General features: G+C 44.4%; 4 protein-coding genes across 8 annotated transcripts; 3 read left to right on the forward strand and 1 right to left on the reverse strand.

Moving 5' to 3' along the window:
- Positions 1 to 229: 229 nt before the first annotated feature.
- LOC123165361 (chitinase-like protein 1) lies at positions 230 to 1,950 on the forward strand (the record flags this gene model as incomplete). Its single annotated transcript, XM_044582991.1, is given in 3 exon segments — positions 230 to 623; positions 1,063 to 1,219; positions 1,314 to 1,950. Coding segments are annotated over 3 exon segments (915 nt in total). The 3' UTR covers positions 1,720 to 1,950.
- A 346-nt stretch (positions 1,951 to 2,296) lies between these two features.
- LOC123165359 (putative L-ascorbate peroxidase 6) lies at positions 2,297 to 6,052 on the forward strand. The gene is made up of 11 exons (XM_044582990.1): positions 2,297 to 2,678; positions 2,747 to 2,862; positions 3,152 to 3,251; positions 3,601 to 3,728; positions 4,165 to 4,235; positions 4,365 to 4,407; positions 4,489 to 4,585; positions 4,711 to 4,794; positions 4,965 to 5,086; positions 5,170 to 5,230; positions 5,682 to 6,052. Exons 1-11 carry the CDS (start codon positions 2,617 to 2,619, stop codon positions 5,782 to 5,784), a joined length of 987 nt encoding a protein of 328 aa, XP_044438925.1. The 5' UTR covers positions 2,297 to 2,616; the 3' UTR covers positions 5,785 to 6,052.
- Positions 6,053 to 6,562: 510 nt separating this feature from the next.
- On the forward strand, positions 6,563 to 8,955 carry LOC123164371 (uncharacterized). The gene is made up of 5 exons (XM_044581812.1): positions 6,563 to 7,259; positions 7,358 to 7,403; positions 7,691 to 7,779; positions 7,959 to 8,017; positions 8,289 to 8,955. Exons 1-5 carry the CDS (start codon positions 6,726 to 6,728, stop codon positions 8,392 to 8,394), a joined length of 834 nt encoding a protein of 277 aa, XP_044437747.1. The 5' UTR covers positions 6,563 to 6,725; the 3' UTR covers positions 8,395 to 8,955.
- Positions 8,956 to 8,995: 40 nt separating this feature from the next.
- On the reverse strand, positions 8,996 to 14,193 carry LOC123164369 (glycine-rich domain-containing protein 2). Of its 5 annotated transcripts, none has more exons than XM_044581809.1 (7): positions 13,831 to 14,191; positions 13,118 to 13,544; positions 12,721 to 13,002; positions 10,868 to 11,376; positions 10,472 to 10,602; positions 10,242 to 10,384; positions 8,996 to 9,705 (listed from the first exon to the last, which is right to left on the reverse strand). In XM_044581809.1, the coding sequence occupies exons 1-7, from the start codon at positions 13,917 to 13,919 to the stop codon at positions 9,217 to 9,219; spliced, it is 2,070 nt and encodes a 689-aa protein (XP_044437744.1). In that variant the 5' UTR covers positions 13,920 to 14,191; the 3' UTR covers positions 8,996 to 9,216. The 5 variants fall into 5 exon arrangements, with proteins under 5 accessions (XP_044437744.1, XP_044437743.1, XP_044437742.1 ...); XM_044581808.1 differs by having other exon boundaries at positions 8,996 to 9,702; positions 13,118 to 13,525; positions 13,831 to 14,189; XM_044581807.1 differs by having other exon boundaries at positions 13,118 to 13,525; positions 13,831 to 14,189.
- Between the last annotated feature and the right edge of the window lie 7,909 nt (positions 14,194 to 22,102).

Below are 22,102 nucleotides of genomic sequence, written 5' to 3' on the forward strand. Positions count from 1 at the left end.
TTTCTCAAATCGATGACCTAGAATTACGCGAATGACTTATACACTGGGTCGGAGGGAGTAGTAGACATTGCCCTGCTTCAAATGACGGAAATGCCCAGGAACAGCTGCCGCGCACCGCCATCCCCTCTGCATCGACGGCCACCAACCAGCTCCCATTCCTCTTCTCACCTCTCCAGGAGATCACGCGGCGAGGGAACGAAGCCCACCACCGACGACCCCCTCCTTCCTCTCTTCCAGCTTCCCCTCCTCCGGCGCCGGTCCCGCGGCGGCAATGGGGATGGTGCGGGCGGCGTCGTTTCTGCTCCTGTTGGCGCTGCTCGCGGCGGCGGACGCAAGGAGGCAGAAGGGCGGCGAGACGGCGTGCGACAAGGGGTGGGAGTGCAGCGGCAGCAGGTTCTGCTGCAACGAGACCATCACCGACTACTTCAAGGCCTACCAGTTCGAGGAGCTCTTCGCCAAGCGCAACAGCTCCCTCGCCCACGCCACCGGCTTCTGGGACTACCAGGCCTTCATCACCGCCGCGGCCCTCTTCGAGCCTCGTGGGTTCGGCACCACCGGCGGCAGGGAGATGAGCATGAAGGAGGTCGCCGCCTTCCTCGGCCACGTCGGCGCCAAGACCTCGTGTACGCTTCTCTCTGCTCCTCATTCTAATTCACCTTGATGTGCCTTCCGGGATATAGAGAAATCATCTGCCAGTAACAGTTTTAACCATAGGCTTCATGAATTTCAAGCCAGGGTTAAACGTTGTGTGGGCTTTCCGGATGCAACGAAATGTGAATTAGGTAGTATTTAGTTTCCATTGGAATAGTGTTTCATCAGAATGGTTCCTACCTAGATTTGAAACTTGACATCTGCAAAGCATCGTTAGTAGTATAATTATTGCCCATCAAGTTTTAGTTTGTATAATTCTGTACAACTGACTAGAGATCTTTAGAAGATTCATTCTAATTGCCCTACATGTTCACTGGGAGTATAACACATCGTATAGTTCCAAATGTATAAGAAACCTAAAGATGATAATCAGGAGTGGCATCTCATTTTACTGGATGGTTACTCCTACAGGTGGATATAGTCTAGCTGACGGTGGTTCATTGGCTTGGGGTCTTTGCTACAACCATGAAATGAGCCCAAGCCAGAGCTACTGTGACGACAGCAATGAATTATACCGTTGTGCTGAAGGAGTTGAGTACTATGGTCGAGGCGCCCTTCCTGTTTACTGGTCAAGTCTGATATGTTCTTCTGTCAGTTGTTGTTAATTAGAAACCGGCTGGGTCAAGCTATTGATTTTGAATCTGCTTGTTAATGATCCTCAGGAACTACAACTATGGTATCATGGGTAAGGGTATCAAGCAGGATCTGTTGAACCACCCAGAGTTATTGGAACAGAATGCCACACTAGCATTTGAAGCAGCGATCTGGAGGTGGATGACTCCAATGAAGAGGAAGCAGCCATCAGCCCATGATGCCTTTGTTGGCAACTGGAAACCAACCAAGAAAGATACTTTGTCCAAGAGGTATCCTGGCTTCGGTGCGACAATGAACATTTTGTATGGTGATGCCATCTGTGGTAAAGGGTCCATTGATAATATGAATGGCATTATATCCCACTATCAACATTATCTTGATTTGATGGGAGTTGGTGCTCAGCACTCTGGAGATAACTTGGATTGTGCCGACCAAGTGCCATTCAATCCATCATCAAAGAGTCCCGACTCATAAGAAAGCTGCATGCCAGATCCATGTATATTTCCCTGTAAATTTGAGGCGCAGCTATCTTGCATCGGTAACGCTAGAAGTATTGTATGCGAATCTATATGATAGTATTTATTAGTAGCTCTGAGGACGACTGTTGCGTTTGTGTAGCCTGTAACCTATTTATGTAAGCCCGTAACCTTCTCTCATTATGTGTTTTTGCCATGTATATTACAGCAGAGAACTCGCATTTGAACACATGATGACTTCCTTGTAAATTATATTACTTCTGTTACTAAAGGTAATTGATAATTCATCGCCCTTTGCTTTAACATAAGTTCACTACTGGTTTGCTCCTGTCATGGATGTTCTTTCAGCAAAAACCTGCCATTGCTCTCTTGTTCTGTGAAGATGACTGCTGGGCAGCAATGATGATTTTTAAACGATCTGAGTAGAGAGATCTTGCCTTGGTTTGCTTTCTGAGTTCTGTGGACCACAGTTTTCTTTTTTTTGGCATTTTCTCTATTTTGGTGTAATGTGTGACGTTAATTAATTTTCAGAGGCAGAAACATTGACCATACTTTGTTATGGTATATATAAACAGATATATGGGAGCATGGGTGGAAAAAAGGACATCACAGCGAACATAAAATACAGTCAACACCTCAAAATCTATTGTGAATTTACAGCGATAACAAGTGTGGGAGTTCAGAGCCATATTCTTACAGCACTACAGATGGATGGATATTTACCACTGAAGCGGCTTATCCAAGTGCCTTCTTTGGGGACCGTCAGCTGGGAACCACACATGGACCTGGATAGCCAGGTACAGATAGGCTAACTAGTGAGCTGTGTCTTTTTCCTCTTCCATTTCAGGGCACCAGCAACTATTACTGGCATTCAAACAAGGCGAGCAGGAAGGGGATGGAGCTCACCAACATCCCCCATCTTTCCTCCTCCTCCAGCTTCTTCTTCTCCAGCTGCAGGTAATGTTTGCATCGCCTCTCATGCCGACCATGGCGGCGGATAACATGTGGATATTGTGGTGCTACAGAAGTAGAAGAAGAACTGGGAAGGCTGTGATAACAGCGCTTGCTGCTGGTAGTAGGTGCAGTGCTGATTCTGCATGCCCAGAGCCCATTGAACAGCATAATGTAGACAGCCTTTCAGGTATGGCGCGTTTCATGGCTAATTTTTCGCAGTAAATTGTAGCACTGTAATGTCGAGAACATCGACACATTGCTGATTTTTTGTTGCTTTGGGGAGTCTGTACAATGAGAACGTTGCTGATAATGAGTATACTTCTACAGCTGAGCATTTTTCACTTGCCTCACTTCTCTCACACAATAACTTGTATTGCGATCCAACTATTTGACAAAATAAATATATAGCAAGAACTAAGAGTTTTCTTCCGGTCTGCTAATATATTGTTGGCCAATTAAATTTTCTTTGCGTATAGTGGCCTCAGGTCCTGCAAATACCCAATGTTATAGAAGGAGGGGTTTTGCTGCTGTTGCTCTGCTCCCTTTTCTACTTCCTCACGTTGATATGGCGAGTGCGTAAGTACAGTATTCAGCCACTATTACATTCCTATATTGTACTTAATTTTCATACCTAGTTCCTATCAATCTAATGCTGTTAAACCTACATTTATGTGAGCATTTTCTTTATGGTCAATTTGTTGAACTGTACAATCATAGACTAGAATCAATTATAAGAAGTGGATCATAGGCCAATCAAGTATGAGTATGACCTAGAATATCGATTTGCAGAAAAGAGTAACCTACTCAAAGTTGTTTCTTGTTCTTTAAACATCCCTATGTACTTTGAGGTAGTTGTTTCTTGATCTTTAAACATCATCACCAAGATGATCTCAAAGAAGTTCCCTAATTTGGATTGACTTTGTAGGGCTGACTCATATGATGGATCAATTATTCAAAACGGTGTGAGGAATGTCTTAACCAAGGTGAAAGCAGCTGGCGTGCTTCGTTTGGTTTTCCATGATGCAGGGACTTTTGATATTAGTGACAAATCAGGTTAGATATTATTTGTATGTTATCAAAGTTTAATAACAGAGCAAGTTTTGCATGTGTTTAAAAGGCTAATGATCTAGAATTGGGAATTCAAATATGCTAAGGTTGAAGATATCTAAAAATGATTGTTGCAAAGTACAGTAGAAAACTGTTACGTAATGGGCCTAATGGCCTGGGCTGGTGGTATAGCCCGTTAGTCTTAGGGTTAATTAGAGATAAGGGTCGTTTGCTTAGGGGTCAAGTAAGCCTTGCTTGGGAGTCAAGTAAACCTCTCTATATAAAGAAAGGAGATGTATCAATCTAATCAAGCAAGAATTAAGAAGGAAATCCCTTCCATCTTGCCCGGCCGTGGGCAAAAGGCCCTCTCGCGCCCTCCTTCTAGCAGCCACATAACAAAAACACTAGAGAAACACTGATGATTGATGACAATATCTTGCAGGTGGCATGAATGGCTCCATAATCTATGAAGCTGACAGACCTGAAAATGCAGGACTTAGTAAATCCTTAAAGGTTCTTTTCCTCTTCAGAAAGTACCTTTACAACACATCTTTCTTCTTTGCTTGTTGTCATGGATAGTGCCATATCCTACCAAGGAACACCTAACTTGACATATCTGTTGATTGCTTTAAAACCAACCAGATACTACGAAAAGCAAAAGAAGGGATCGACCAGGTTCAGCAAGGTATGTGCTTTACACATGTGTTCTGTATTTAACTTAACTTTATCTGTATCCTGGAGTCAACCTTTTACTGTCTCTCTATAGTGTCATGGGCGGACTTGATCGCAGTGGCTGGTGCTGAAGCAGTTGCACTCTGTGGAGGGCCTGAAATTTCCATAAGATTAGGCCGTTTAGATTCCAGGTGCATCATAGTGGCTTGTCATTTTACAAATTCCTTACAACATTAACCAAACTTTTAGCTATTCTAGAGGTGTTCCTTTTTAGTGCTTGTCATTATTCTCCTGAAGTAACGCATTTCTCATGTAGCACTGCTGATCCTACCGGTAAACTTCCTGAAGAAACATTGGATGTTGTGGCCTTGAAAACGTCATTTGGCAAAAAGGGCTTTTCGTGAGTCTCGCTTTTGTTCAACAACCTCTGTGAATTTCCGTTGTCTATTTTGTATTACCTAATGAAACTTGGCTCCGGTGGCCAGAATTGTATATCTGTATATGATTTTCCCTAGAATTCTTCCAAGGATTCCATAAAGCAGCCAGTGTCCATCCATGTCTGCTTGGCAGGACACAGGAGATGGTCGTTTTATCTGGAGCTCACACAATTGGGGGTAAAGGATTCGGGAATCCAAATGCTTTTGATAACGCCTATTTCAAAGTACTCCTTGAGAAGCCACGGCCGACTTCATGTAAGTCATTGTGATATTATCACCATTCTCTTTAATACCCCTTAATTTGTAAATGTACTTATATGTGGTGTTCACATATGAAGCTGGCATGCCGATAGGGCTGCCCACGGACTGGGCACTCACTGAAGATGATGAATGCTTAAGGTATTCTATTGAACCAGACAGTCAGCTTTGCCTACCAATACATATCCTTCTTAGGGTTAATTTGACAAAGTTATTATGACCATCTTAGAGCCAGATGATTTGGCTTGTTTCAAATAAGCTAGATAAGATGGCTTATATGAATAGTAAAACTCAGAATAGTTCTAGGGGTGGCCCTAGCTTATAACATGCTGTAGATCATTCACAATCTTCTAAACACCATTTGCTTTCCTTACAAAAAACACCATTTGCTTGCCCAATCTCTCATTTTTAAAATACAAGCACCAATGAATTAACATATTTGCCGTCTGACTGAACTTTTGGTGACAAGCTAAGCAGCCTAAGCGACCTAGAAAATGTTAAGCAACCTACGCCAAATGGATATTAGCGATTTTCCTTGCATATTTACGCCAGGTGATCGGCCCACTGACATCAGACGCTAAACTGCTTGCAGGTGGATCGATATCTACGCGGAGGACGAGGATAAATTTTTCGCCGACTTCAGAGATGCATACACCAAGCTTGTAAATAGCGGAGCCTCGTGGAGAACAGCTTAGTTAGAATTACTAAGTCTTTTTTTGTCAATAAGGAGGTGCCACCCCCTGTTCCCCGGCCTCTGAATCTATTGATGCACACAACAAGTGTAAGATTCGTGGAAATTGTCTGTGCTCATTCCCTGTTTGTTTGGAGCTCGGGAAATTTGTACGGAAAACAAACTACTGTTTGTCTGGCTCATGCACGGATCGACCTAGCGTTCCATTGCTGGGGCCGCCGTTGTTGGTCCGTTTTGTTGACATGAATAGATTTGCGCTATTCCAGACTGAACAATGTGGGTAAGGGGTCGACTACGAGAGGAAGGAAATGGTTAAAGTTGCCGTAATGCTATTAAGATGATGTTCATTGGGCCCGCAAAAAAAAATGATGTTCATTGGGCAGGGATGACAAATCAAACATTTTTTATGGCAATTTATATTGTCGTGAGGATGGAAATTTAGTTAGCAAGCACGGCAAATCCTGACAAATAACTGAATTGAAGCGGATCTGCCATGCTTGTCTAAACTTGTCATTCTCAACTAACATAAATTGCAATGCAAGTGTTTGTAATTGCCATGCTTCCCAGCTGACGTTCGCTGGTTAAGCCGGTCCTAAAGTTATGCTTAGAATAATGTATATGTGCGGAATTGCAGTGCCAAAATACCGCTCAAATTTATCAGGAAAATTTCCGGTTCTGACGGGCGGGCGGACATGAACCGGTACGAAGATGACAGCAGAGCATGTGATGTGAGGAACCACACACTGACGTCCATGTGTACGACGGCTACGAGTGATTAGCGCAGAGACAAGTTCGATGCAGGCGCAGAAACGATAAGCTCCATCAGTGGCTGGCTCCGCTTTGCCCCTCTCGCTCTCTCTCTCTCTTCCCCTGAGCCCTCTGTCACTCCACGAGTCCGTCCATGACAGGTAAAGCCGCTGCATCCTAGATGATCCAGGCGATGGGATGAGGCCCACCGCAGCAGCAACCAAGCCTTCCTTCCTCCTCGCCGGACACCAACCATTCCCGACCTCGTCAAGGGCAGCAGGGGTAGCAGCAGCAGCAGCCGATCCATGCAAGCCGCCCAAGAAGTCTAGGCGCACTGGCCGGTCATGGCGAGCCGCATCGGCAGGTAGTAACGGCGCCGACGGCAGCGATGAGCGCGGCCAGTCCGTGTCGACGGTGGCGACGACGCCGTCAGGGAGGCGGGCCCGGCTGTCGGCGCGGCGGCGGGAGAGCATCAGGCTCCTGGACGGGCTGCCGGGCCAGGGCGGCATCGGCGAGTTCCTGCGGCACCCCGCCGGCGTGGAGTCCCTGCTCAACACCCGGGCGCTGCAGAGCTTCGCGCCGGTGGAGCCGGAGTCGGAGTCGGGCCCGGCCGGCGCCTTCAGGTGCACGCTGCACCCCATGGGCTTCCTCGGCTTCCAGGTCGCCCCGGTCCTGGACCTCCGCGTCACCCCGACCCGCGACGACTGCACCGTAGAGATGCTCTCCTGCAGGGTAACTTACCAACACACACACGCTTGATTCCATGGACCTATTCTCCCTGGATGAAAAAATGATCGCTGAACCGTGGTTCAATTTGCCTTTGGTGACAGTTTGAGGGTTCGGACTCGATCGAACAGCAGAATGAGCTCTTTTCAGGTCATCAATCCATGCTTAGCTAACATTCTTCACAAGCACTCTATCTCTGTCAATGGTGGAATAGCTGCATCAATTATTCAGATAGATTTTTTTGCGAAACAATTATTCAGTTAGTTATGTTCTACTCATAGTTTCACACTTGCATGAGGATTTTTTCTTTACGATTTCCAAACATTTGATATCTCTGCCCAATAGATAGTGCATCACCATGATCAGTTAGTTGCTGGGCTAAGTTTTTTTTTTTTGGAAATACAATGTGCCTGAGCTGGAGTGTTGGATGCTGGCAGCGGTTATGAGGAACCGAATAACATGGGGAGACAATGGTGATCAGGAGCCATGCTTGGACATCGATGTCAATTTGGAGGTCACTCTGGAGGTAAATATGGCATTGAGTTTAGTGATATAGCTTGCATCACAAAATTCACACTGATGCATGACACTAAGATGGAGTATGTTTAGTTGAGTATCATCATCATCCCAGCCTCCCAGGGATGAGTGGATGACAAGGGTTTCCTACAAGACGAGCCCTCAAGTTCCTCATATGTTGTATTTCAGGTGTACACGAAGCCATTCAGCTTGCTCCCGCTGTCGGCAGTGGAGAAACCAGGCAACCTGTAAGGCCCTGCATCCCTTAGAAGTTTCTGCAATTTAGGATCAAGTGCTTTCCTGATGCTTACATACAGAGTGGCAATAAACTAGCTTTCGAAAGGATCGGCGCCCCCATCGAGATGCTTAAGCGCATAATTCACGCCTCAAGCTACGCCGTTTTCCCAATTGTCGTGAAACTGAGTTTTACCTGTTTCAAAGAAGAAGAAAACTGAATTTGATGGGTGTCACTTTTTTGAGTTAAGTAACATTGGCATCCACTGTATGTTTGTTTGGCAGGCTGATGCAAGGGCTGCTTGACAGGCTTGTCCCGATGCTGGGCGAGCAGCTGCTGAGGGACTACCATTCCTGGGTTCAGCAGCAGGCCCAGTCTTCATCCTCATGAGCAAGTGACTGCCCAAAGTCTGAAACTAACACTACCTACCTAGCAGATTCCTGGGATTCATGGCCGGCTCGGCTTCCATCAAATCCAGCTGGCAGCAGCACCAAGAAAGAATCACGAGGACGCGGCATGGGTCAATTTGTCGATGCTTGCATGATATAAGAAAGAATCATTTACTGTACATCCCATCCTAACCTTTGAGAGAAATCATTCGAATTTCGAAAAGGTTGTGCCTAGCTAACTTTTGACCCATGTACATATCTCTCCATTCCTAAATATAAGTCTTTTTCGAGATTCCACTATAGACTACATATGGAGCAAAGTGAGTGAATCTACACTCTAAAATATGTCTGTGTACATCCTCATGTAGTTTGTAGTGGAATCTCTAAAAAGACTTATATTTAGGAATGGAGGGAGAAAACTCATGCTGCACATTAGCATGATGTTGAAGGTTCTGGTTGTTATTATTGCATCAGTCTCAATGTAATACTATTACATTACACATGTTCAAACAGCATGAGGTTTCCCTCAAGAAATTGCAGTAGTTGAAACTTCTCTAGTCCAGTGACAACTTTAACAGTTGCAGACATATTTTCTGGGACAGTTTTGAAACATGTTCTGGGATATCTTCCATATTATTCTGAATCACAATACACTAGAATCAATACAAAGATTTCGATCTATCGACAGGCAAACCATACACAACAACAAATCAAGCCATTTTTAGATGACATGTACAACCATAATAATAAAAAATCTGTGGTAAAGATCATCATCATCGTTTGTCCTGTACATTCCTTCACAGAAACTATCTCCATCAGGGCTTCAAGGTATAAGAGCTTGCCTGTACAGCTCATCCTTGCCATCGGTAGGCGAGTTCCCAACGGGCATCGCTCTGTTAGGCAGCACCATCTCTGCAGAGCTCAAAACACGCGCTGCATTCCGGTACCACGGCTGCAAATGAGGGTCAAGGGAAGGCGAGTCCGGCAGCATCACGGAACCCCAGTCTCTCTGCCCTACCTGCGGTTCGCGTATTCTTCGTCGCACCAGAAGCCCAGCCACGTCTTCCCTTCTGATCTCCGTCATTGTCCGTGCGATTGCCATGCATAAGAGGAGCACAAAGACTGCATCCTCTTTGGGTAAGAACTCCATTGCGAGCAATTTCCAGTTTAGGAGCGCGGTTGCCCTGCCATCAGGATAATATGGTGATGTTCGGACTAGGGTGAGGTACTGCTCTTCCTCGCTGTGGTTATTTGATGTGCTGTCCTTCTTTACGCTGTAACTCAGTCTCCTCCCTACAAGCAGCCTTGCCTGCTAATATGGTTTATCGCGGTATGGTTAGAAGGCATTACAAAATGGCACTGGAAAGTCCATCAAGTACTATATCAGTAGCGAACTGAACTTCCACTTACATGTGTGGTGCAAGTCACATGCCATCTATCACAGTTAAATCTAGCTAGTCTAAGATGAAAAATATTTTTTTTACGGAACAAAAATAGCTACACATCCGAATTAAATAGGAAACATGAACAAATATGGTTGATCAGTCAAATGACATGTATACTCAAAAAGAGAAGTTAGATGGCATCTGTTGTACATACAGACAACTCATATATGTTGCATTTCTGAAAGCAACAATAAAGATGGAGTGCTGTAATCCTTTTTGCCTGTTAACTGATTTACTAATAAATCAACTAATATAGAATGTTCATACCACCAGAGCTTTCAGCAATGAACACCTAATGCAGGACAGTTATGTGATTATGTCACCTCAAGATTATCTATACTAACTCCAATTCCAGACGAAAAATGCATCAAGAAATCGAGCGAAAGAAACTTATGGGACATACCTCTTCTTCTGAAGTCTCATTATGTAGCTGAAAGTTGAGGTCATCTCCCAACCACACTGTCAGTACATCTCCAGTTGAAAAACGCCAAACAACCTTATTCTCCTGTTGATATTTCGTTGGCGTTGCTGTGCCAACCACCTTTTCTGCATCAACAAAGGGAAACAACTAGGCTCCTCTCAGCACAAGGTATAATACTGACATCAATCAACTATTCAGTGTAATGAAGTTACCCGGAGCATAACCAACGGATGTTGCACTTGCAATGTAGGACCATGAGCCTTCTCGGACCTCAATGATCCTATCTTCCCATTTCACTGCCATGGGAGTTTCAGGTCCTCTCCGCCAAATCCCTCTGCCTATTCTACACATGTTGCAATTGAATTCAGCACAATTGTACTGAGATATAACAGTAAATGCTATAACAGTAAATGCCGTTCCCCCGCAGCAAAAGCTTAGTAACATAACCACTCAACAGCAGATTGTAACTTCATATAAAAGCAAAAGGGTTAACTATGGTGTATTTTGTTAGAGAATTCACCAAAAACTTGTTAAGGGGTGTGGTATGTGCCACATAATGTTAAGCTATAAATTCCAAAACTCAAATACATATAGATTCTGAACAATACCTCATCCTAACGACGAAACATTCTTTCCCACCATAATCAAGTACTGTACGGGTCAGCCACCGTCCTTCCTGTGGACGGTAACTTCTCATGCGCAATATGACATCAGAAATCATTGCCCCGCCATCATCAGTGACTCTGTCAGGCACGCACTTCAATAAGTAAGGTGCTTGAATTGGAGGGGTAATCGATGCCATCACCATAATCCTGGCATCGAGCTCCTCTGTAAGCATAAGTGATTTCTCATGCAGCATATCATTCCATGAGAATGATATATTCTTGAGGATCTTGCTGTTCCTGAAGCACCCACCCATGCTGCGCCTTACCTCAATGGTGAGACCTCGGGTTGCAAATTCACAATACATGTGCCACATTTTCTGCCAGTTTTTGCAGGATAAATTGGACACTGACTTATCGAGCTTTAATGATCTGTAACACCTCTGTGCTCGCAAACGCAGAAATTCCTTGCTAATGTGCTCGCTGTCAAATTCTCCTTTCAGGAACACACATACCTGTTATCAAGAATAAATTATATGATTGTCAACATACAAAATAGGTAGTACATACTTCACATCTGTACTATCTATAAAAGACGTAAGGTTCCCTAAAGCATTTCGCTCCTCACCTTTGTCCAACAATTAGTACATCATCTCCTCCCCCCCCTCTCCCCCTCCCCCCCTCTCCGTTTTTTTTTCCACATGTTTTCATTGAAAACCGCGCACATCTTATTGGTTTACCAAATAATTAAACATATCTTTTTTGGCAAGTCGATAAATGTTGATTCTTTTTTTAAGGAAGTGCTGATTCAATTGGCAGCTAAATTCCATTTTGGGTATGTAATCATGGTGATTGCGTACAAATTATTTCTGGACCCATTGCAACGCAAGGGCAATTATCTAGTAAAGCCAAAAAAGTCATAGTTGTGAGCTTTCCTTTGTGTACCAAAAAAATGAGTTTAGATAATAACTTAATTTACCTTATTTTGTAGTGGCATCATGGGCCAATTCTCCACTTTTCAATATTCAGTGGGAAAGCGGTGGGGGGCGCCCCCACAGCAAACTCAAGTTCATGCCGTCTAGGTACGATATTATTTCTAAGAACTTTCAGTGGAAGTACAAAAAGATATGTGTGCCTAATTTTTTTCCGAATACCGTTCAGCGGCAAATACTAATGAGTAGGTGCAGATAAGCTCATTAACTCAATAACGGTGCAAACTCTAGCTTTTTGTTCCGAATAGCGTATCAGCTGCAAATACTAATGAGTAGGTGCAGATAAGCTCATTAACTCAATAACGGTGCAAACTTTAGCTTTTTGCTCTTCCAAGGATAGAACAGAAGAACACAAGAATTAACATTTTACTTGCAGTTATATTGGTGGACTCTTGTGATTGGATAATTAAATAACTGAACTATATTGATATAAAAATCCCCGGCTTTTTTTATGAAATGATGACCGCGATAAAGTATTAATATTTGCAGGTCTACCAACTACATTCAGTACTTAACAGAATCAATATAGGTAATCTTGCATCTTGGGCTTCTCGTCTTGAAGTGCCCATAATGTGGAACAAACTATTTGCTTTTTGACAAATGTTTTTTTAATATTTGCCACAGTATGACAGCTTGTGGACATCATGCCTGGCAGATCCCCAAGTTCTCAGTTCTTTATCGATCCAAGACATAAGGAAATGCCAAAGCAGATGGAATTTTTGTGAAGAAGAATCGAATGGGTAAGTAGCCAAGTAGAAATTGTTTTTTACCGGCCAGCCACCAAGAACACTATCAATCTAGCTAATATGAAGCTGTATCACAAGTTCCTCATAAAGTTAAAATATGATTGGACAGCCTAAGAAATACCTCCATAAGAAATCTAGGTTGCAACCCCTTGTACAGCCGGTTGGTGTCCTCTTCTGATGCTGCAGCCTGCCAGTGGAACGCCTCCCTTGCTGTGCCAACTGCTGCCGCATCAACCTCTGAACCAGACAGATCGTATGGCTCATCATATGCCTCCTCCCACAAGATCCTTGTCCTCTCCACCGTCTCCTCACTGGCCACCTCCCCATAACTGACCACCATTTTCATAACGCTGTCCTTGATAGACATCAGTGTCATGTCTGTTGCATAGCTTGCCGGAAAACTCTGCCAAGGATACATAACAACTGTATAAGCTGTATATATGCAGATGGCAACAAAGCATTCGGTTGCTACTTTGCTTAACAGCTTAACAGGATTGGCAAGTCGTCACTACACATACCTGATGAGCAAGCCACATCAGTAATATGTCCAGGCTAGGCACGAGTCGAGTGTCTTCTCTGGTTGTGCACACACCCTTTCTGATGAGGTCAAGGAAACACGTGTAACGCCGTCTCGCAGCGACATGGTAGACACCTTCTGAGACAAAGGGCGAGGCAAAGTGGTCTGCTAGGCCGGCGTATGTTTGAACCATCATGAAAATTTCACTATTAGCACTGTCATTCTCAATGCCATTTGAATTATTTCCATCAAATTCACTGCTGTCAAGGTCAAACGGCTCCAATGGGTAGCGCGCGGCCCAGATGTCCCGACAACAGTCAGCGGCATGCTCCTCATTCTCAGCATCAAGTATTGATGGTCGATCGATGAGGCGCCCAAACCTTGATGCACAGTACGCAACATAGCTCTCCTGGGAACAGAAGAATCCACTTGAAATCGCACAGTTTGTCAGAAAATTTTAAAGGCTCAAATATAAGTAGATCCTAAAGTTCAGTGATTCTTTTTTTGAGAAAATGAAGTACAGCCAGGGGATCTTTTTCAAAATACAAATTTTGTTAAGAACAAGCAAAGTAATCTTGTATTCCTAAATTGTGAATGGAACAACTGTTTAGGCTACGTTGGCTTGCCTTAAGTAAAATAACCTCCAGAAAAATGAGCAAGTCATGAAGACGTAATTCAACCAGTAAAAGAAGACATGGCGGCAAGAAGGCTCACGTGGTGGAAGCAGTGGCAGAGCCAGACGAGGTGCACGTCGGGCGGGGGCACCAGCATCGCCGCCTCCTCTCCCCCTCCACCCGCCGCATCCGCGGCGAGCGGCAGCCACATCTCCTCGTACCTCCGCACGGACCGCGGCCCCGCGTTTCCTCGGGCGGACTCGGAGCGAAGGAACGCGAGTAGGCGGCGCGCGGCGGCGGCGAGGTCGACCGAGAAGAAGGCGGCGGGATAGCCCGCCTGCCCGCGGGGACCAGGGGACGAGGAGGGCATGGTGTCCTCCGGCGGCGCCTCTGCTGCGGAGGCCATTCGCCTTGTTGTCATCGGTGAGAATATTTTTTGTTGTCACTCGCGAAAGTGCAGAGAGCGGTTGGTCAAAAGGGGCATGTGCCGACTGATGGATGAATCATGGCGCATGATTAGGATGGGACGGACCGAGCAAACGATTTCTAAAAAGAATTTCTTTTTAAGCAATCTGATCTTTGGGATTTTTTTATGTAGGTTGTTTGATTTGTAGGATAGCATTTTATATTCATAAGAGATTTGTTATATTTTTTTTGCACCACCTCATTCTCAAAATGTAAGATGTTTTTTAGGCCAGAATAGATTTCATAAGAAAATTTTCATCCACTCCAATCTCTTGTCTAGAGTTTTTCTCCCACTTCACACCTCAGAACACGTTTTTATAGAAAAAGATGCTTTCTCATCTTCTTAACCTGAAATAACCAATCTCTTGTCTAGAATTTTACGTTTTTTCTGTGTGATGTTGTCCGTTACTGTTTTTTTAATACAGTATAATCGTTGAAGCTAGTTACATGCACATACCTATGAACGCATGGTCATACATTCTATTCCTATAAGAATATCTTCAACGACAACCTGTAAATTTCCTCCTGCACTCATCCGTGAACGGGGGGATCAGTTCGCGAACACGGATGCAGGAGGCCGTTGCCAACACTGCCCGCATACATTTTAAACACTTCTTCAACAAACTGAATGAAATTCATGCAAACACAGTGCATTTTATACAAAGCTGGTGACATTCATGCAAGCACGACGAATTTTCATTAGATTTGGTAGCAGTGCTCGGTGTCCAAGCTTGTTTCATCCTCCATCTGTCGTCTCTTGGGAGGTCTTGATGTTGCTCTCCTCGCGAGGGCGGGGCCCTCGCGAGGGTCTTGACTTAGAAGCCTTGCAGCTGGGCCGTACCAGGCTGTCGAGGGAGCCAGGTTGTGGGCCATAGGCAGGCAGATCTGGGTACCCCCGATCCCAGAATGCCGACAATCTTATAATGCTACCGGCGTTCTAAGTAAAATAAGATGCATAAAGGATAAACATCACATGCAATCAAAATATGTGACATGATATGGTCATCATCATCTTGTGCTTTTGATCTTCATATCCAAAGCATCGTCATGATCTCCATCGTCACCGGCTCGTCACATTGATCTCCATCGCTGCGTCGGGGTCGTCTCGTCAACTATCGCCTCTACAACTATTGCTAACACATAGCGATAAAGTAAAGCAATTACATGGCGCTTGCGTTTCATACAATAATTAAGAGATAACCCTAAGGCTCCTGCCGGTTGTCGATATTACAAAATATGATCATCTCATACAACAACGTAGATCACATCACATCTTGACCATATCACATCACAACATACCCTGCAAAAACAAGTTAGACGTCCTCTACTTTGTTGTTGCAAGTTTTACGTGGCTCCTACGGGCAACTAGCAAGAACCGTTCTTACCTACGCAAAACCACAACGGGATTATCAAGTTTGCTGTTTTAACCTTCTTCAAGGACCGGTCGTAGTCAAATTCGATTCGACTAAAGTAGGAGAAACAGACACCCGCCAGCCATCTTTATGCGAAACAAGTGGCATGTCAGTCAGTGGAACCGGTCTCATGTGTGTGACATGTAAGGTTGGTCCGAGCCGCTTCATCCCACAATACCACTGAACCAAAATAAGACGTTGGTGTAAGCAGTATGACCATCGCCGCCCACAACTTCTTTGTGTCCTACTCGTGCATATCATCTACACATAGACCTGGCTCATGACGCCACTGTTGGGGAACATTGCATGGAAAACAAAAAAATTGTACGCACACGCAGATCTATCCATGGAGATGCATAGCTACGAGAGGGGAGGGTGTGTCTATGTACCATCATAGACCGTTAAGCGGAAGCATTTATCAACGTGGTTGATGTAGTCGTACACCTTCACAATCCGCCCAATCAAGTACGAACGTACGGCACCTCCGCGTTCAGCACACGTTCAGCTCGATGACGTCCTTGCCTTCTTGATCCAGCAAGACGGACGAAGTAGTAGATGAGTTCCAGCAGCACGACGGTGTGGTAACAGTGGTGATGCAACTATCTCCGCAGGGCTTCGCCGAGCACTACGAAAATATGACCGAGGATGAACTAGAGGGAGAGGGACGCCGCACATGGCTAGGGAATCGTGGTGTGTCTTGCCCCTCTCTCTCTCCACACATATATATAGGTGGAGGGGGAGAGGAGGCAGCCCTAGGGCGTCTCCAAGTGGCCGGCGGCTGCCCTAGAGGCCTGCCTAGCCGCGCCCCCCCTCCATACTTGAACATGGGGTGAGGGAAGGGGGCTGGCTGCCTTAGGGCGCCTCCCCCTTCCTTCCCTCCCTCCTTGGTGAGTGGGCAGGGGGTGGAGGGGCGCGACAGCCCCCTTGTGGCCTGGTTTGCTTCCCCCCTTTGGCCCATAAGGCCCACCACTTACCGGTGGCCTCCTGGAACCCCTTTCGGCACTCCGATGAATACCCGGTACATCCCGAAACCTTTCCGGTGACCAAATAGCATCACCCTATATATCAATCTTTACATCCGGACCATTCTGGAGCTCCTTGTCATGTCTATGATCTCATCCGGGACTCTGAACAACATTCGGTCACCAATTCACATAACTCATATAATACTATATCGTAACGTTAAGCGTGCGGACCCTACGGGTTTGAGAATGATGTAGACATGACCGAGACGCCTCTCCGGTCAATAACCAATAGCGGGACCTGGATCCCCATATTGGTTCCTACATATTCTACGAACATATTTATCACTCGAACCTTTATGACAACATGCGTAATTCCCTTTGTTTGTCGGTATGTTACTTGCCCGAGATTCGATCATCGGTATCTTCATACCTAGTTCAATCTCGTTACCGGCAAGTCTCTTTACTCGTTCTGTAATGCGTCATCTCGTAACTAACTCCTTACACTGGTACAACGAGGTGCTATACAAACGGTTTTTAACCCCTTTCCGTGACGGCATTTGGAACCGTCGCCAAGTGAGTGTGGGCGATAGGGGATCCTTCCCACACAACCCAAAAACCATCGGGGATAGGCCCTCCTAGGACACAGGCTGGGGCAAAATGAGCTCGTGTGCGATCGGGCGAGGCATCAAAACCCAATCATTTTCGTCCGTATGTACATCCCACACGGAGAATCCTAGAAAAACATTTCCGTTCGTATGTATATCACACACAGTCAATCCAAGGAATACGTTTCTGTTCTTATGTACATCCCACATAGTCAATCTATGGAAAACGTTTCCATTCGTGTGTACATCCCACACAGTTTTATGTATTGGCTCGTGTGTGAAAGGTGTAACTATCACACACGCTCTGCCTTGGTTAACTGTTTGCTTTTATCAACTACATCACACACGATTTGATGAAGAAAACTGTGTGGCATTGGGCTATCCATCACAAGTGCTTTTACTGCCAGAACCATTTGTAGAGTTCCATGACCGTCTGTTCTCTTTTTACATCGCACACGCTATTTTCTTTCTAACCATGTGCACATTATTTTATTAGCTCCTGTATATTTTTATTTTTGCCTGTAATTTATTATTCAAATTGGAAATTTTGAAATATGAAACGTGCAATTCAAATTCTCAAATGGTTCAACAACGGATCCATAAATAAATTGCCAGTACAATATGTTCAGTAATTACAGGATTAGACATCAATTAACTATGATGAACCATAATATTTAAAGGCGGTAAAGGTGAAGAGACAAGTGTAAATCATTTTGACTGCTGATGGTGTTGAAGAAGCGGAATGCCCATAATGTGCCTTCCTGCATGCTATAGGCACGAACGACTTTTGTCCAACCCCTTGTGACGATTGCCCGCCCATCCTTCACCGCCTTCAGGAAGAATTCTAGAGCATTATCATGGTAGCATGAATTATATACATTAACCTTAGTTGCCTCCACTCCGGTCATGTAGTTTGCAAGGTAATCATCAGTAAAAAGCTTCGAAAACCTCTGAAAAGAGAAAAATATCAGATATTGAGGTCTAATAGGGTAACTTGTTGTGGGCAGGGGGAAAAGGCAACACATTACTTACCACCTAAAGTTCAATGTTGTCTTGGACAAAGTGTAAATAAAGAGCTTAATTCCAATCACCCGTTTCTTTTGCCTAACAATATTTCTTAGTTTCCTCACTTGACGCTTGTTCATGAATATCTCATTGCCCCATACGCAAAAGGGATCGAAGCGTGGATCAGTACCGCTCATATATGTACCTACAAGCAACCAGTAAATGTTACAAGCTAAACCGAGATTGCACAAATGATGTAAAATACAACTACCTATGTTCCTAAGTACAAGTATTTTTTTAAAGATTTCAATATGAACTACATACGAATGTATATAGAATTATAGATATAGTTTAGATTACAATCTAGATTCACTCATTTCGCTCCTTATGTAGTCTATATTGGAATCTCTAAAAATACTTATATTTAGGAATAGATGGTGTATAAGACATGAGATGCAGCTAACCTCGATGGCAAACAACAGCATCGCCCATTGTAGCCCTATGTAAGTACATGGAAAGCCAATGTTAACTACAACAGGGTTAACATCTACCAAAAATAGCAAATGGTAATAAAACGGTAGCATCTGTAGTGATATCTTCATTGCGAAAGAGTAGCACGGTAGCAAAGGGACGGATTAAAAAATGGACACAACTGTTAATTGCAACAGGCTTAACATCATCCTAATTCATGTTTTGTAAGTTTGTAGCCATTGAAATACAACTCCTTAAAAATGGATACAACTGTTAATTGCAACAGGCTTAATGCCATTGAAACCGGTACTGATAAAAATGCAATTGGTAGAGTTAAACATCACAAGGCAGGTGTTGCCAGAGCAGGTAATGGCCCAGTTGTCTATAAAAAGGTAGGGAAAATAGCTAAAACGTGTTAGGCATGTTTACTACAACATGCTTAATACATCGACCGTACAAAACATAGCCATTAATTGCAACTGGTATTGGTAAGATTGAACTGGTGAGTACATACTTGGTAAGTCCTGAGAGGTAGTTGCTGGGGCACTTCATCTTGGCCAGATCCCGCCCAAAGTCAGCGGCGGCGGAGGCGAGCTGTTCCTCCGGGTGAAGCGTGGATCAGTGCCACTGGCATGTGTACCTACAGGCAACCAGTAAATGGTAGAAGTTAAACTACAATTGCACAAATGATGTGAAATACTGTAAGACATGGGATGCAGCTAACCTCAACGGCAAACAACAGCATCGGCCGTTATGACCCTGCGTAAGTACATGGACAGGCATGTTAAGTACAACAGGGTTAGCATCCACCAAAAATAGCAAATGGGCAACATCTCTAGTACATCTTCATTGCGGAGAGTAGCATGGTAGCAAAGTGACAGATTAAAAAATGGATACAATTGTTAATTGCAATAGGCTTAACAGCATCCTAAGTCATGTTTTGTAAGTTTGTAGCCATTGAAATACAACTGTTTAAAAATGGATTCAACTATTAATTGCAACAGGCTTAATAGAGATTGAAACCGGTACTGATAAAAATGCAATTGGCATAGTTAAACATCACAAGGCAGATGCTGCCAGAGCAAAGAATGGCCCAGATGTCTATAAAAAGGTAGGGAAAGTAGCTAAAACGTGTTAGGCATGTTTACTAGAACATGCTTAATACATCGACCGTACAGAACATAGCCATTAATTGCAACTGGTATTGGTAAGATTGAACTGCTGAGTACATACTTAGTAAGTCCTGAGAGGTAGTTGCTGGGGCACTTCATCTTGGCCAGAGCCCGCCCAAAGTCAGCGACGACGGAGGCGAGCTGTTCATTCGGGTCGAAGCGTGGATCAGTGCCACTGGCATGTGTACCTACAGGCAACCAGTAAATGGTAGAAGTTAAACTGCAATTGCACAAATGATGTGAAATACTATAAGACATGAGATGCAGCTAACCTCGACGGCAAACAACAGCATCGGTCGTTATGACCCTACGTAAGTATATGGACAAGCATGTTAAGTACAACAGGGTTAGCATCCACTAAAAATAGCAAATGGGCAGCATCTCTAGTGATATCCTGAGTCATATGTATTGTAAGTTTGTTGCTGGTGTTGGTGAAATTGAGCTGGACATGGTAATATTTGAACATCACATAGTGTGCAGTACTGAAATAAACAAGGCACGAACATACTTAATACATCAACCGTACAAATCATAGCTGTTGCAAGTGGTATTGGTAAGATTTAGCTGGTCAGATCTTACCTATTAAGTCCTGGGGGGTAGCCGCTGGGGCACTTCATCTAGGCCAGAGCCTGCACCATGTCGGCGGCGGCGGAGGCGAGGTGTTCCTCCGGGTCAACACGCACAGCGGCCATCGCGGCATGGACCGCCATCGGCTCCTAGCGGTGGGGATTTGGAGGCATGAGAATGTTTCGCAAGCGCCATTTAAGCAATCAGGCCAGGGCCGTGATACAGATCCGTGGGTTACCTGACTGGATCCGAGCAGAACATAGATGTGGTTGAAGCTGTGGTTGCGGCGGCGGCGATTTGAGATACCGGTAGGAGGAGGTGCAGGGGGGTACTGAGGAAATTTGATGGGTGGGGATGTGGTTGGAGGAATAAATTCTGAAATCGCGCGCCTAATGAAAATTTCGCTGCAAAACTTGAAACTTGGGCGGGGAAACACACAACACAGACGAAGCGTGTAAAATACTCGTGTGCGAGAAAATAGAAAATCAGCAGATCCCATCTCCAAAAAAATGTACACGTGTAGTTGATTTTTTGGGGTCAATGGTACGCCTGGTTAATTAGAAAACATCGCACAGGTAACTAACTAATGGATCATTAACGCAAAAAACGCAGACGGGTACGACATAGAAACCGTGGGTTTTGTGATCTTCTAATGATTAACGCAAAAAAAGCACACGGGCACACATGCTAATCAACGCTCAAAGCCCTCAAAGGATGCTTTTACCGACATTGTACGTTAATACTATGTACTTAAAGTACTACTGGTAATTTGCTCTAATACTACAAACTTAAACTACTTCTCACATGCTACCATCGGGGCATGCTGGCCAGACGCCGACGTTCTCCTTCCCGGCCTTGTAGGCGGCAGCCCACCGTGTTTCGATCTCCGCCAAGCTCTCCTCACCACGGCGTGCGGCCTTGCTACCTCTTGAGCATGCGTTGGTTTTCCCTTGAAGAGGAAAGGGTGATGCAGCAAAGTAGCGTAAGTATCTCCCTCGGTTTTTAAGAACCAAGGTATCAATCCAGTAGGAGACTACACGCAAGTCCCTCATACCTGCATAAACAAATAAGAACCTTGCAACCAACGCGATAAAGGGGTTGTCAATCCCTTCACGGCCACTTGCAAAAGTGAGATCTGGTAAAGATAATAAGATAAATATTTTTGGTATTTTTGTGGTATAGATAAATAGTAAACTAGAATTGTAGATTGAAAACTTATATGATGTAAAGTAGACCTGGGGGCCATAGGTTTCACTAGTGGCTTCTCTCAAGATAGCATGTATTACGGTGGGTGAACAAATTACTGCCGAGCAATTGATAGAATAGTGCATAGTTATGATGATATCTAAGGCAATGATCATGAATATAGGCATCACGTCCGTGTCAAGTAGACCGAAACTATTCTGCATCTACTACTATTACTCCACACATCGACCGCTATCTAGCATGCATCTAGAGTATTAAGTTCATAAGAACAGAGTAACGCAATAGGCAAGATGACATGATGTAGAGGGATAAACTCAAGCAATATGATATAAACCCTATTTTTTATCCTTGATGGCAACAATACAATACGTGCCTTGCTTCCCCTGCTGTCACTGGGAAAGGACACCGCAAGATTGAACCCAAAGCTAAGCACTTCTCCCATTGCAAGAAAGATCAATCTAGTAGGCCAAACTAAACCGATAATTCGAAGAGACTTGCAAAGAT

Source organism: Triticum aestivum, chromosome 7D (assembly GCF_018294505.1).
Source record: "Triticum aestivum cultivar Chinese Spring chromosome 7D, IWGSC CS RefSeq v2.1, whole genome shotgun sequence".
NCBI lineage: Eukaryota > Viridiplantae > Streptophyta > Magnoliopsida > Poales > Poaceae > Triticum > Triticum aestivum.

Bases quoted from the DNA above. Each gene is read 5' to 3' on its own strand.
- LOC123165359 (XM_044582990.1), top strand. From the start codon at position 2,617: ATGGAGCTCACCAACATCCCCCATCTTTCCTCCTCCTCCAGCTTCTTC. The intron at 4,236-4,364 runs GTTCTTTTCCTC...AAAACCAACCAG, and splicing joins GACTTAGTAAATCCTTAAAG to ATACTACGAAAAGCAAAAGA. The intron at 4,586-4,710 runs GTGCATCATAGT...TTTCTCATGTAG, and splicing joins TTAGGCCGTTTAGATTCCAG to CACTGCTGATCCTACCGGTA.
- LOC123164369 (XM_044581807.1), bottom strand. From the start codon at position 14,151: ATGACAACAAGGCGAATGGCCTCCGCAGCAGAGGCGCCGCCGGAGGAC. The intron at 10,603-10,867 runs GTATTGTTCAGA...CAACATGTGTAG, and splicing joins TGTTTCGTCGTTAGGATGAG to AATAGGCAGAGGGATTTGGC. The intron at 10,385-10,471 runs GTAACTTCATTA...TTGTTGATGCAG, and splicing joins ATCCGTTGGTTATGCTCCGG to AAAAGGTGGTTGGCACAGCA.
- LOC123164371 (XM_044581812.1), top strand. From the start codon at position 6,726: ATGAGGCCCACCGCAGCAGCAACCAAGCCTTCCTTCCTCCTCGCCGGA. The intron at 7,260-7,357 runs GTAACTTACCAA...CTTTGGTGACAG, and splicing joins TAGAGATGCTCTCCTGCAGG to TTTGAGGGTTCGGACTCGAT. The intron at 7,780-7,958 runs GTAAATATGGCA...GTTGTATTTCAG, and splicing joins ATTTGGAGGTCACTCTGGAG to GTGTACACGAAGCCATTCAG.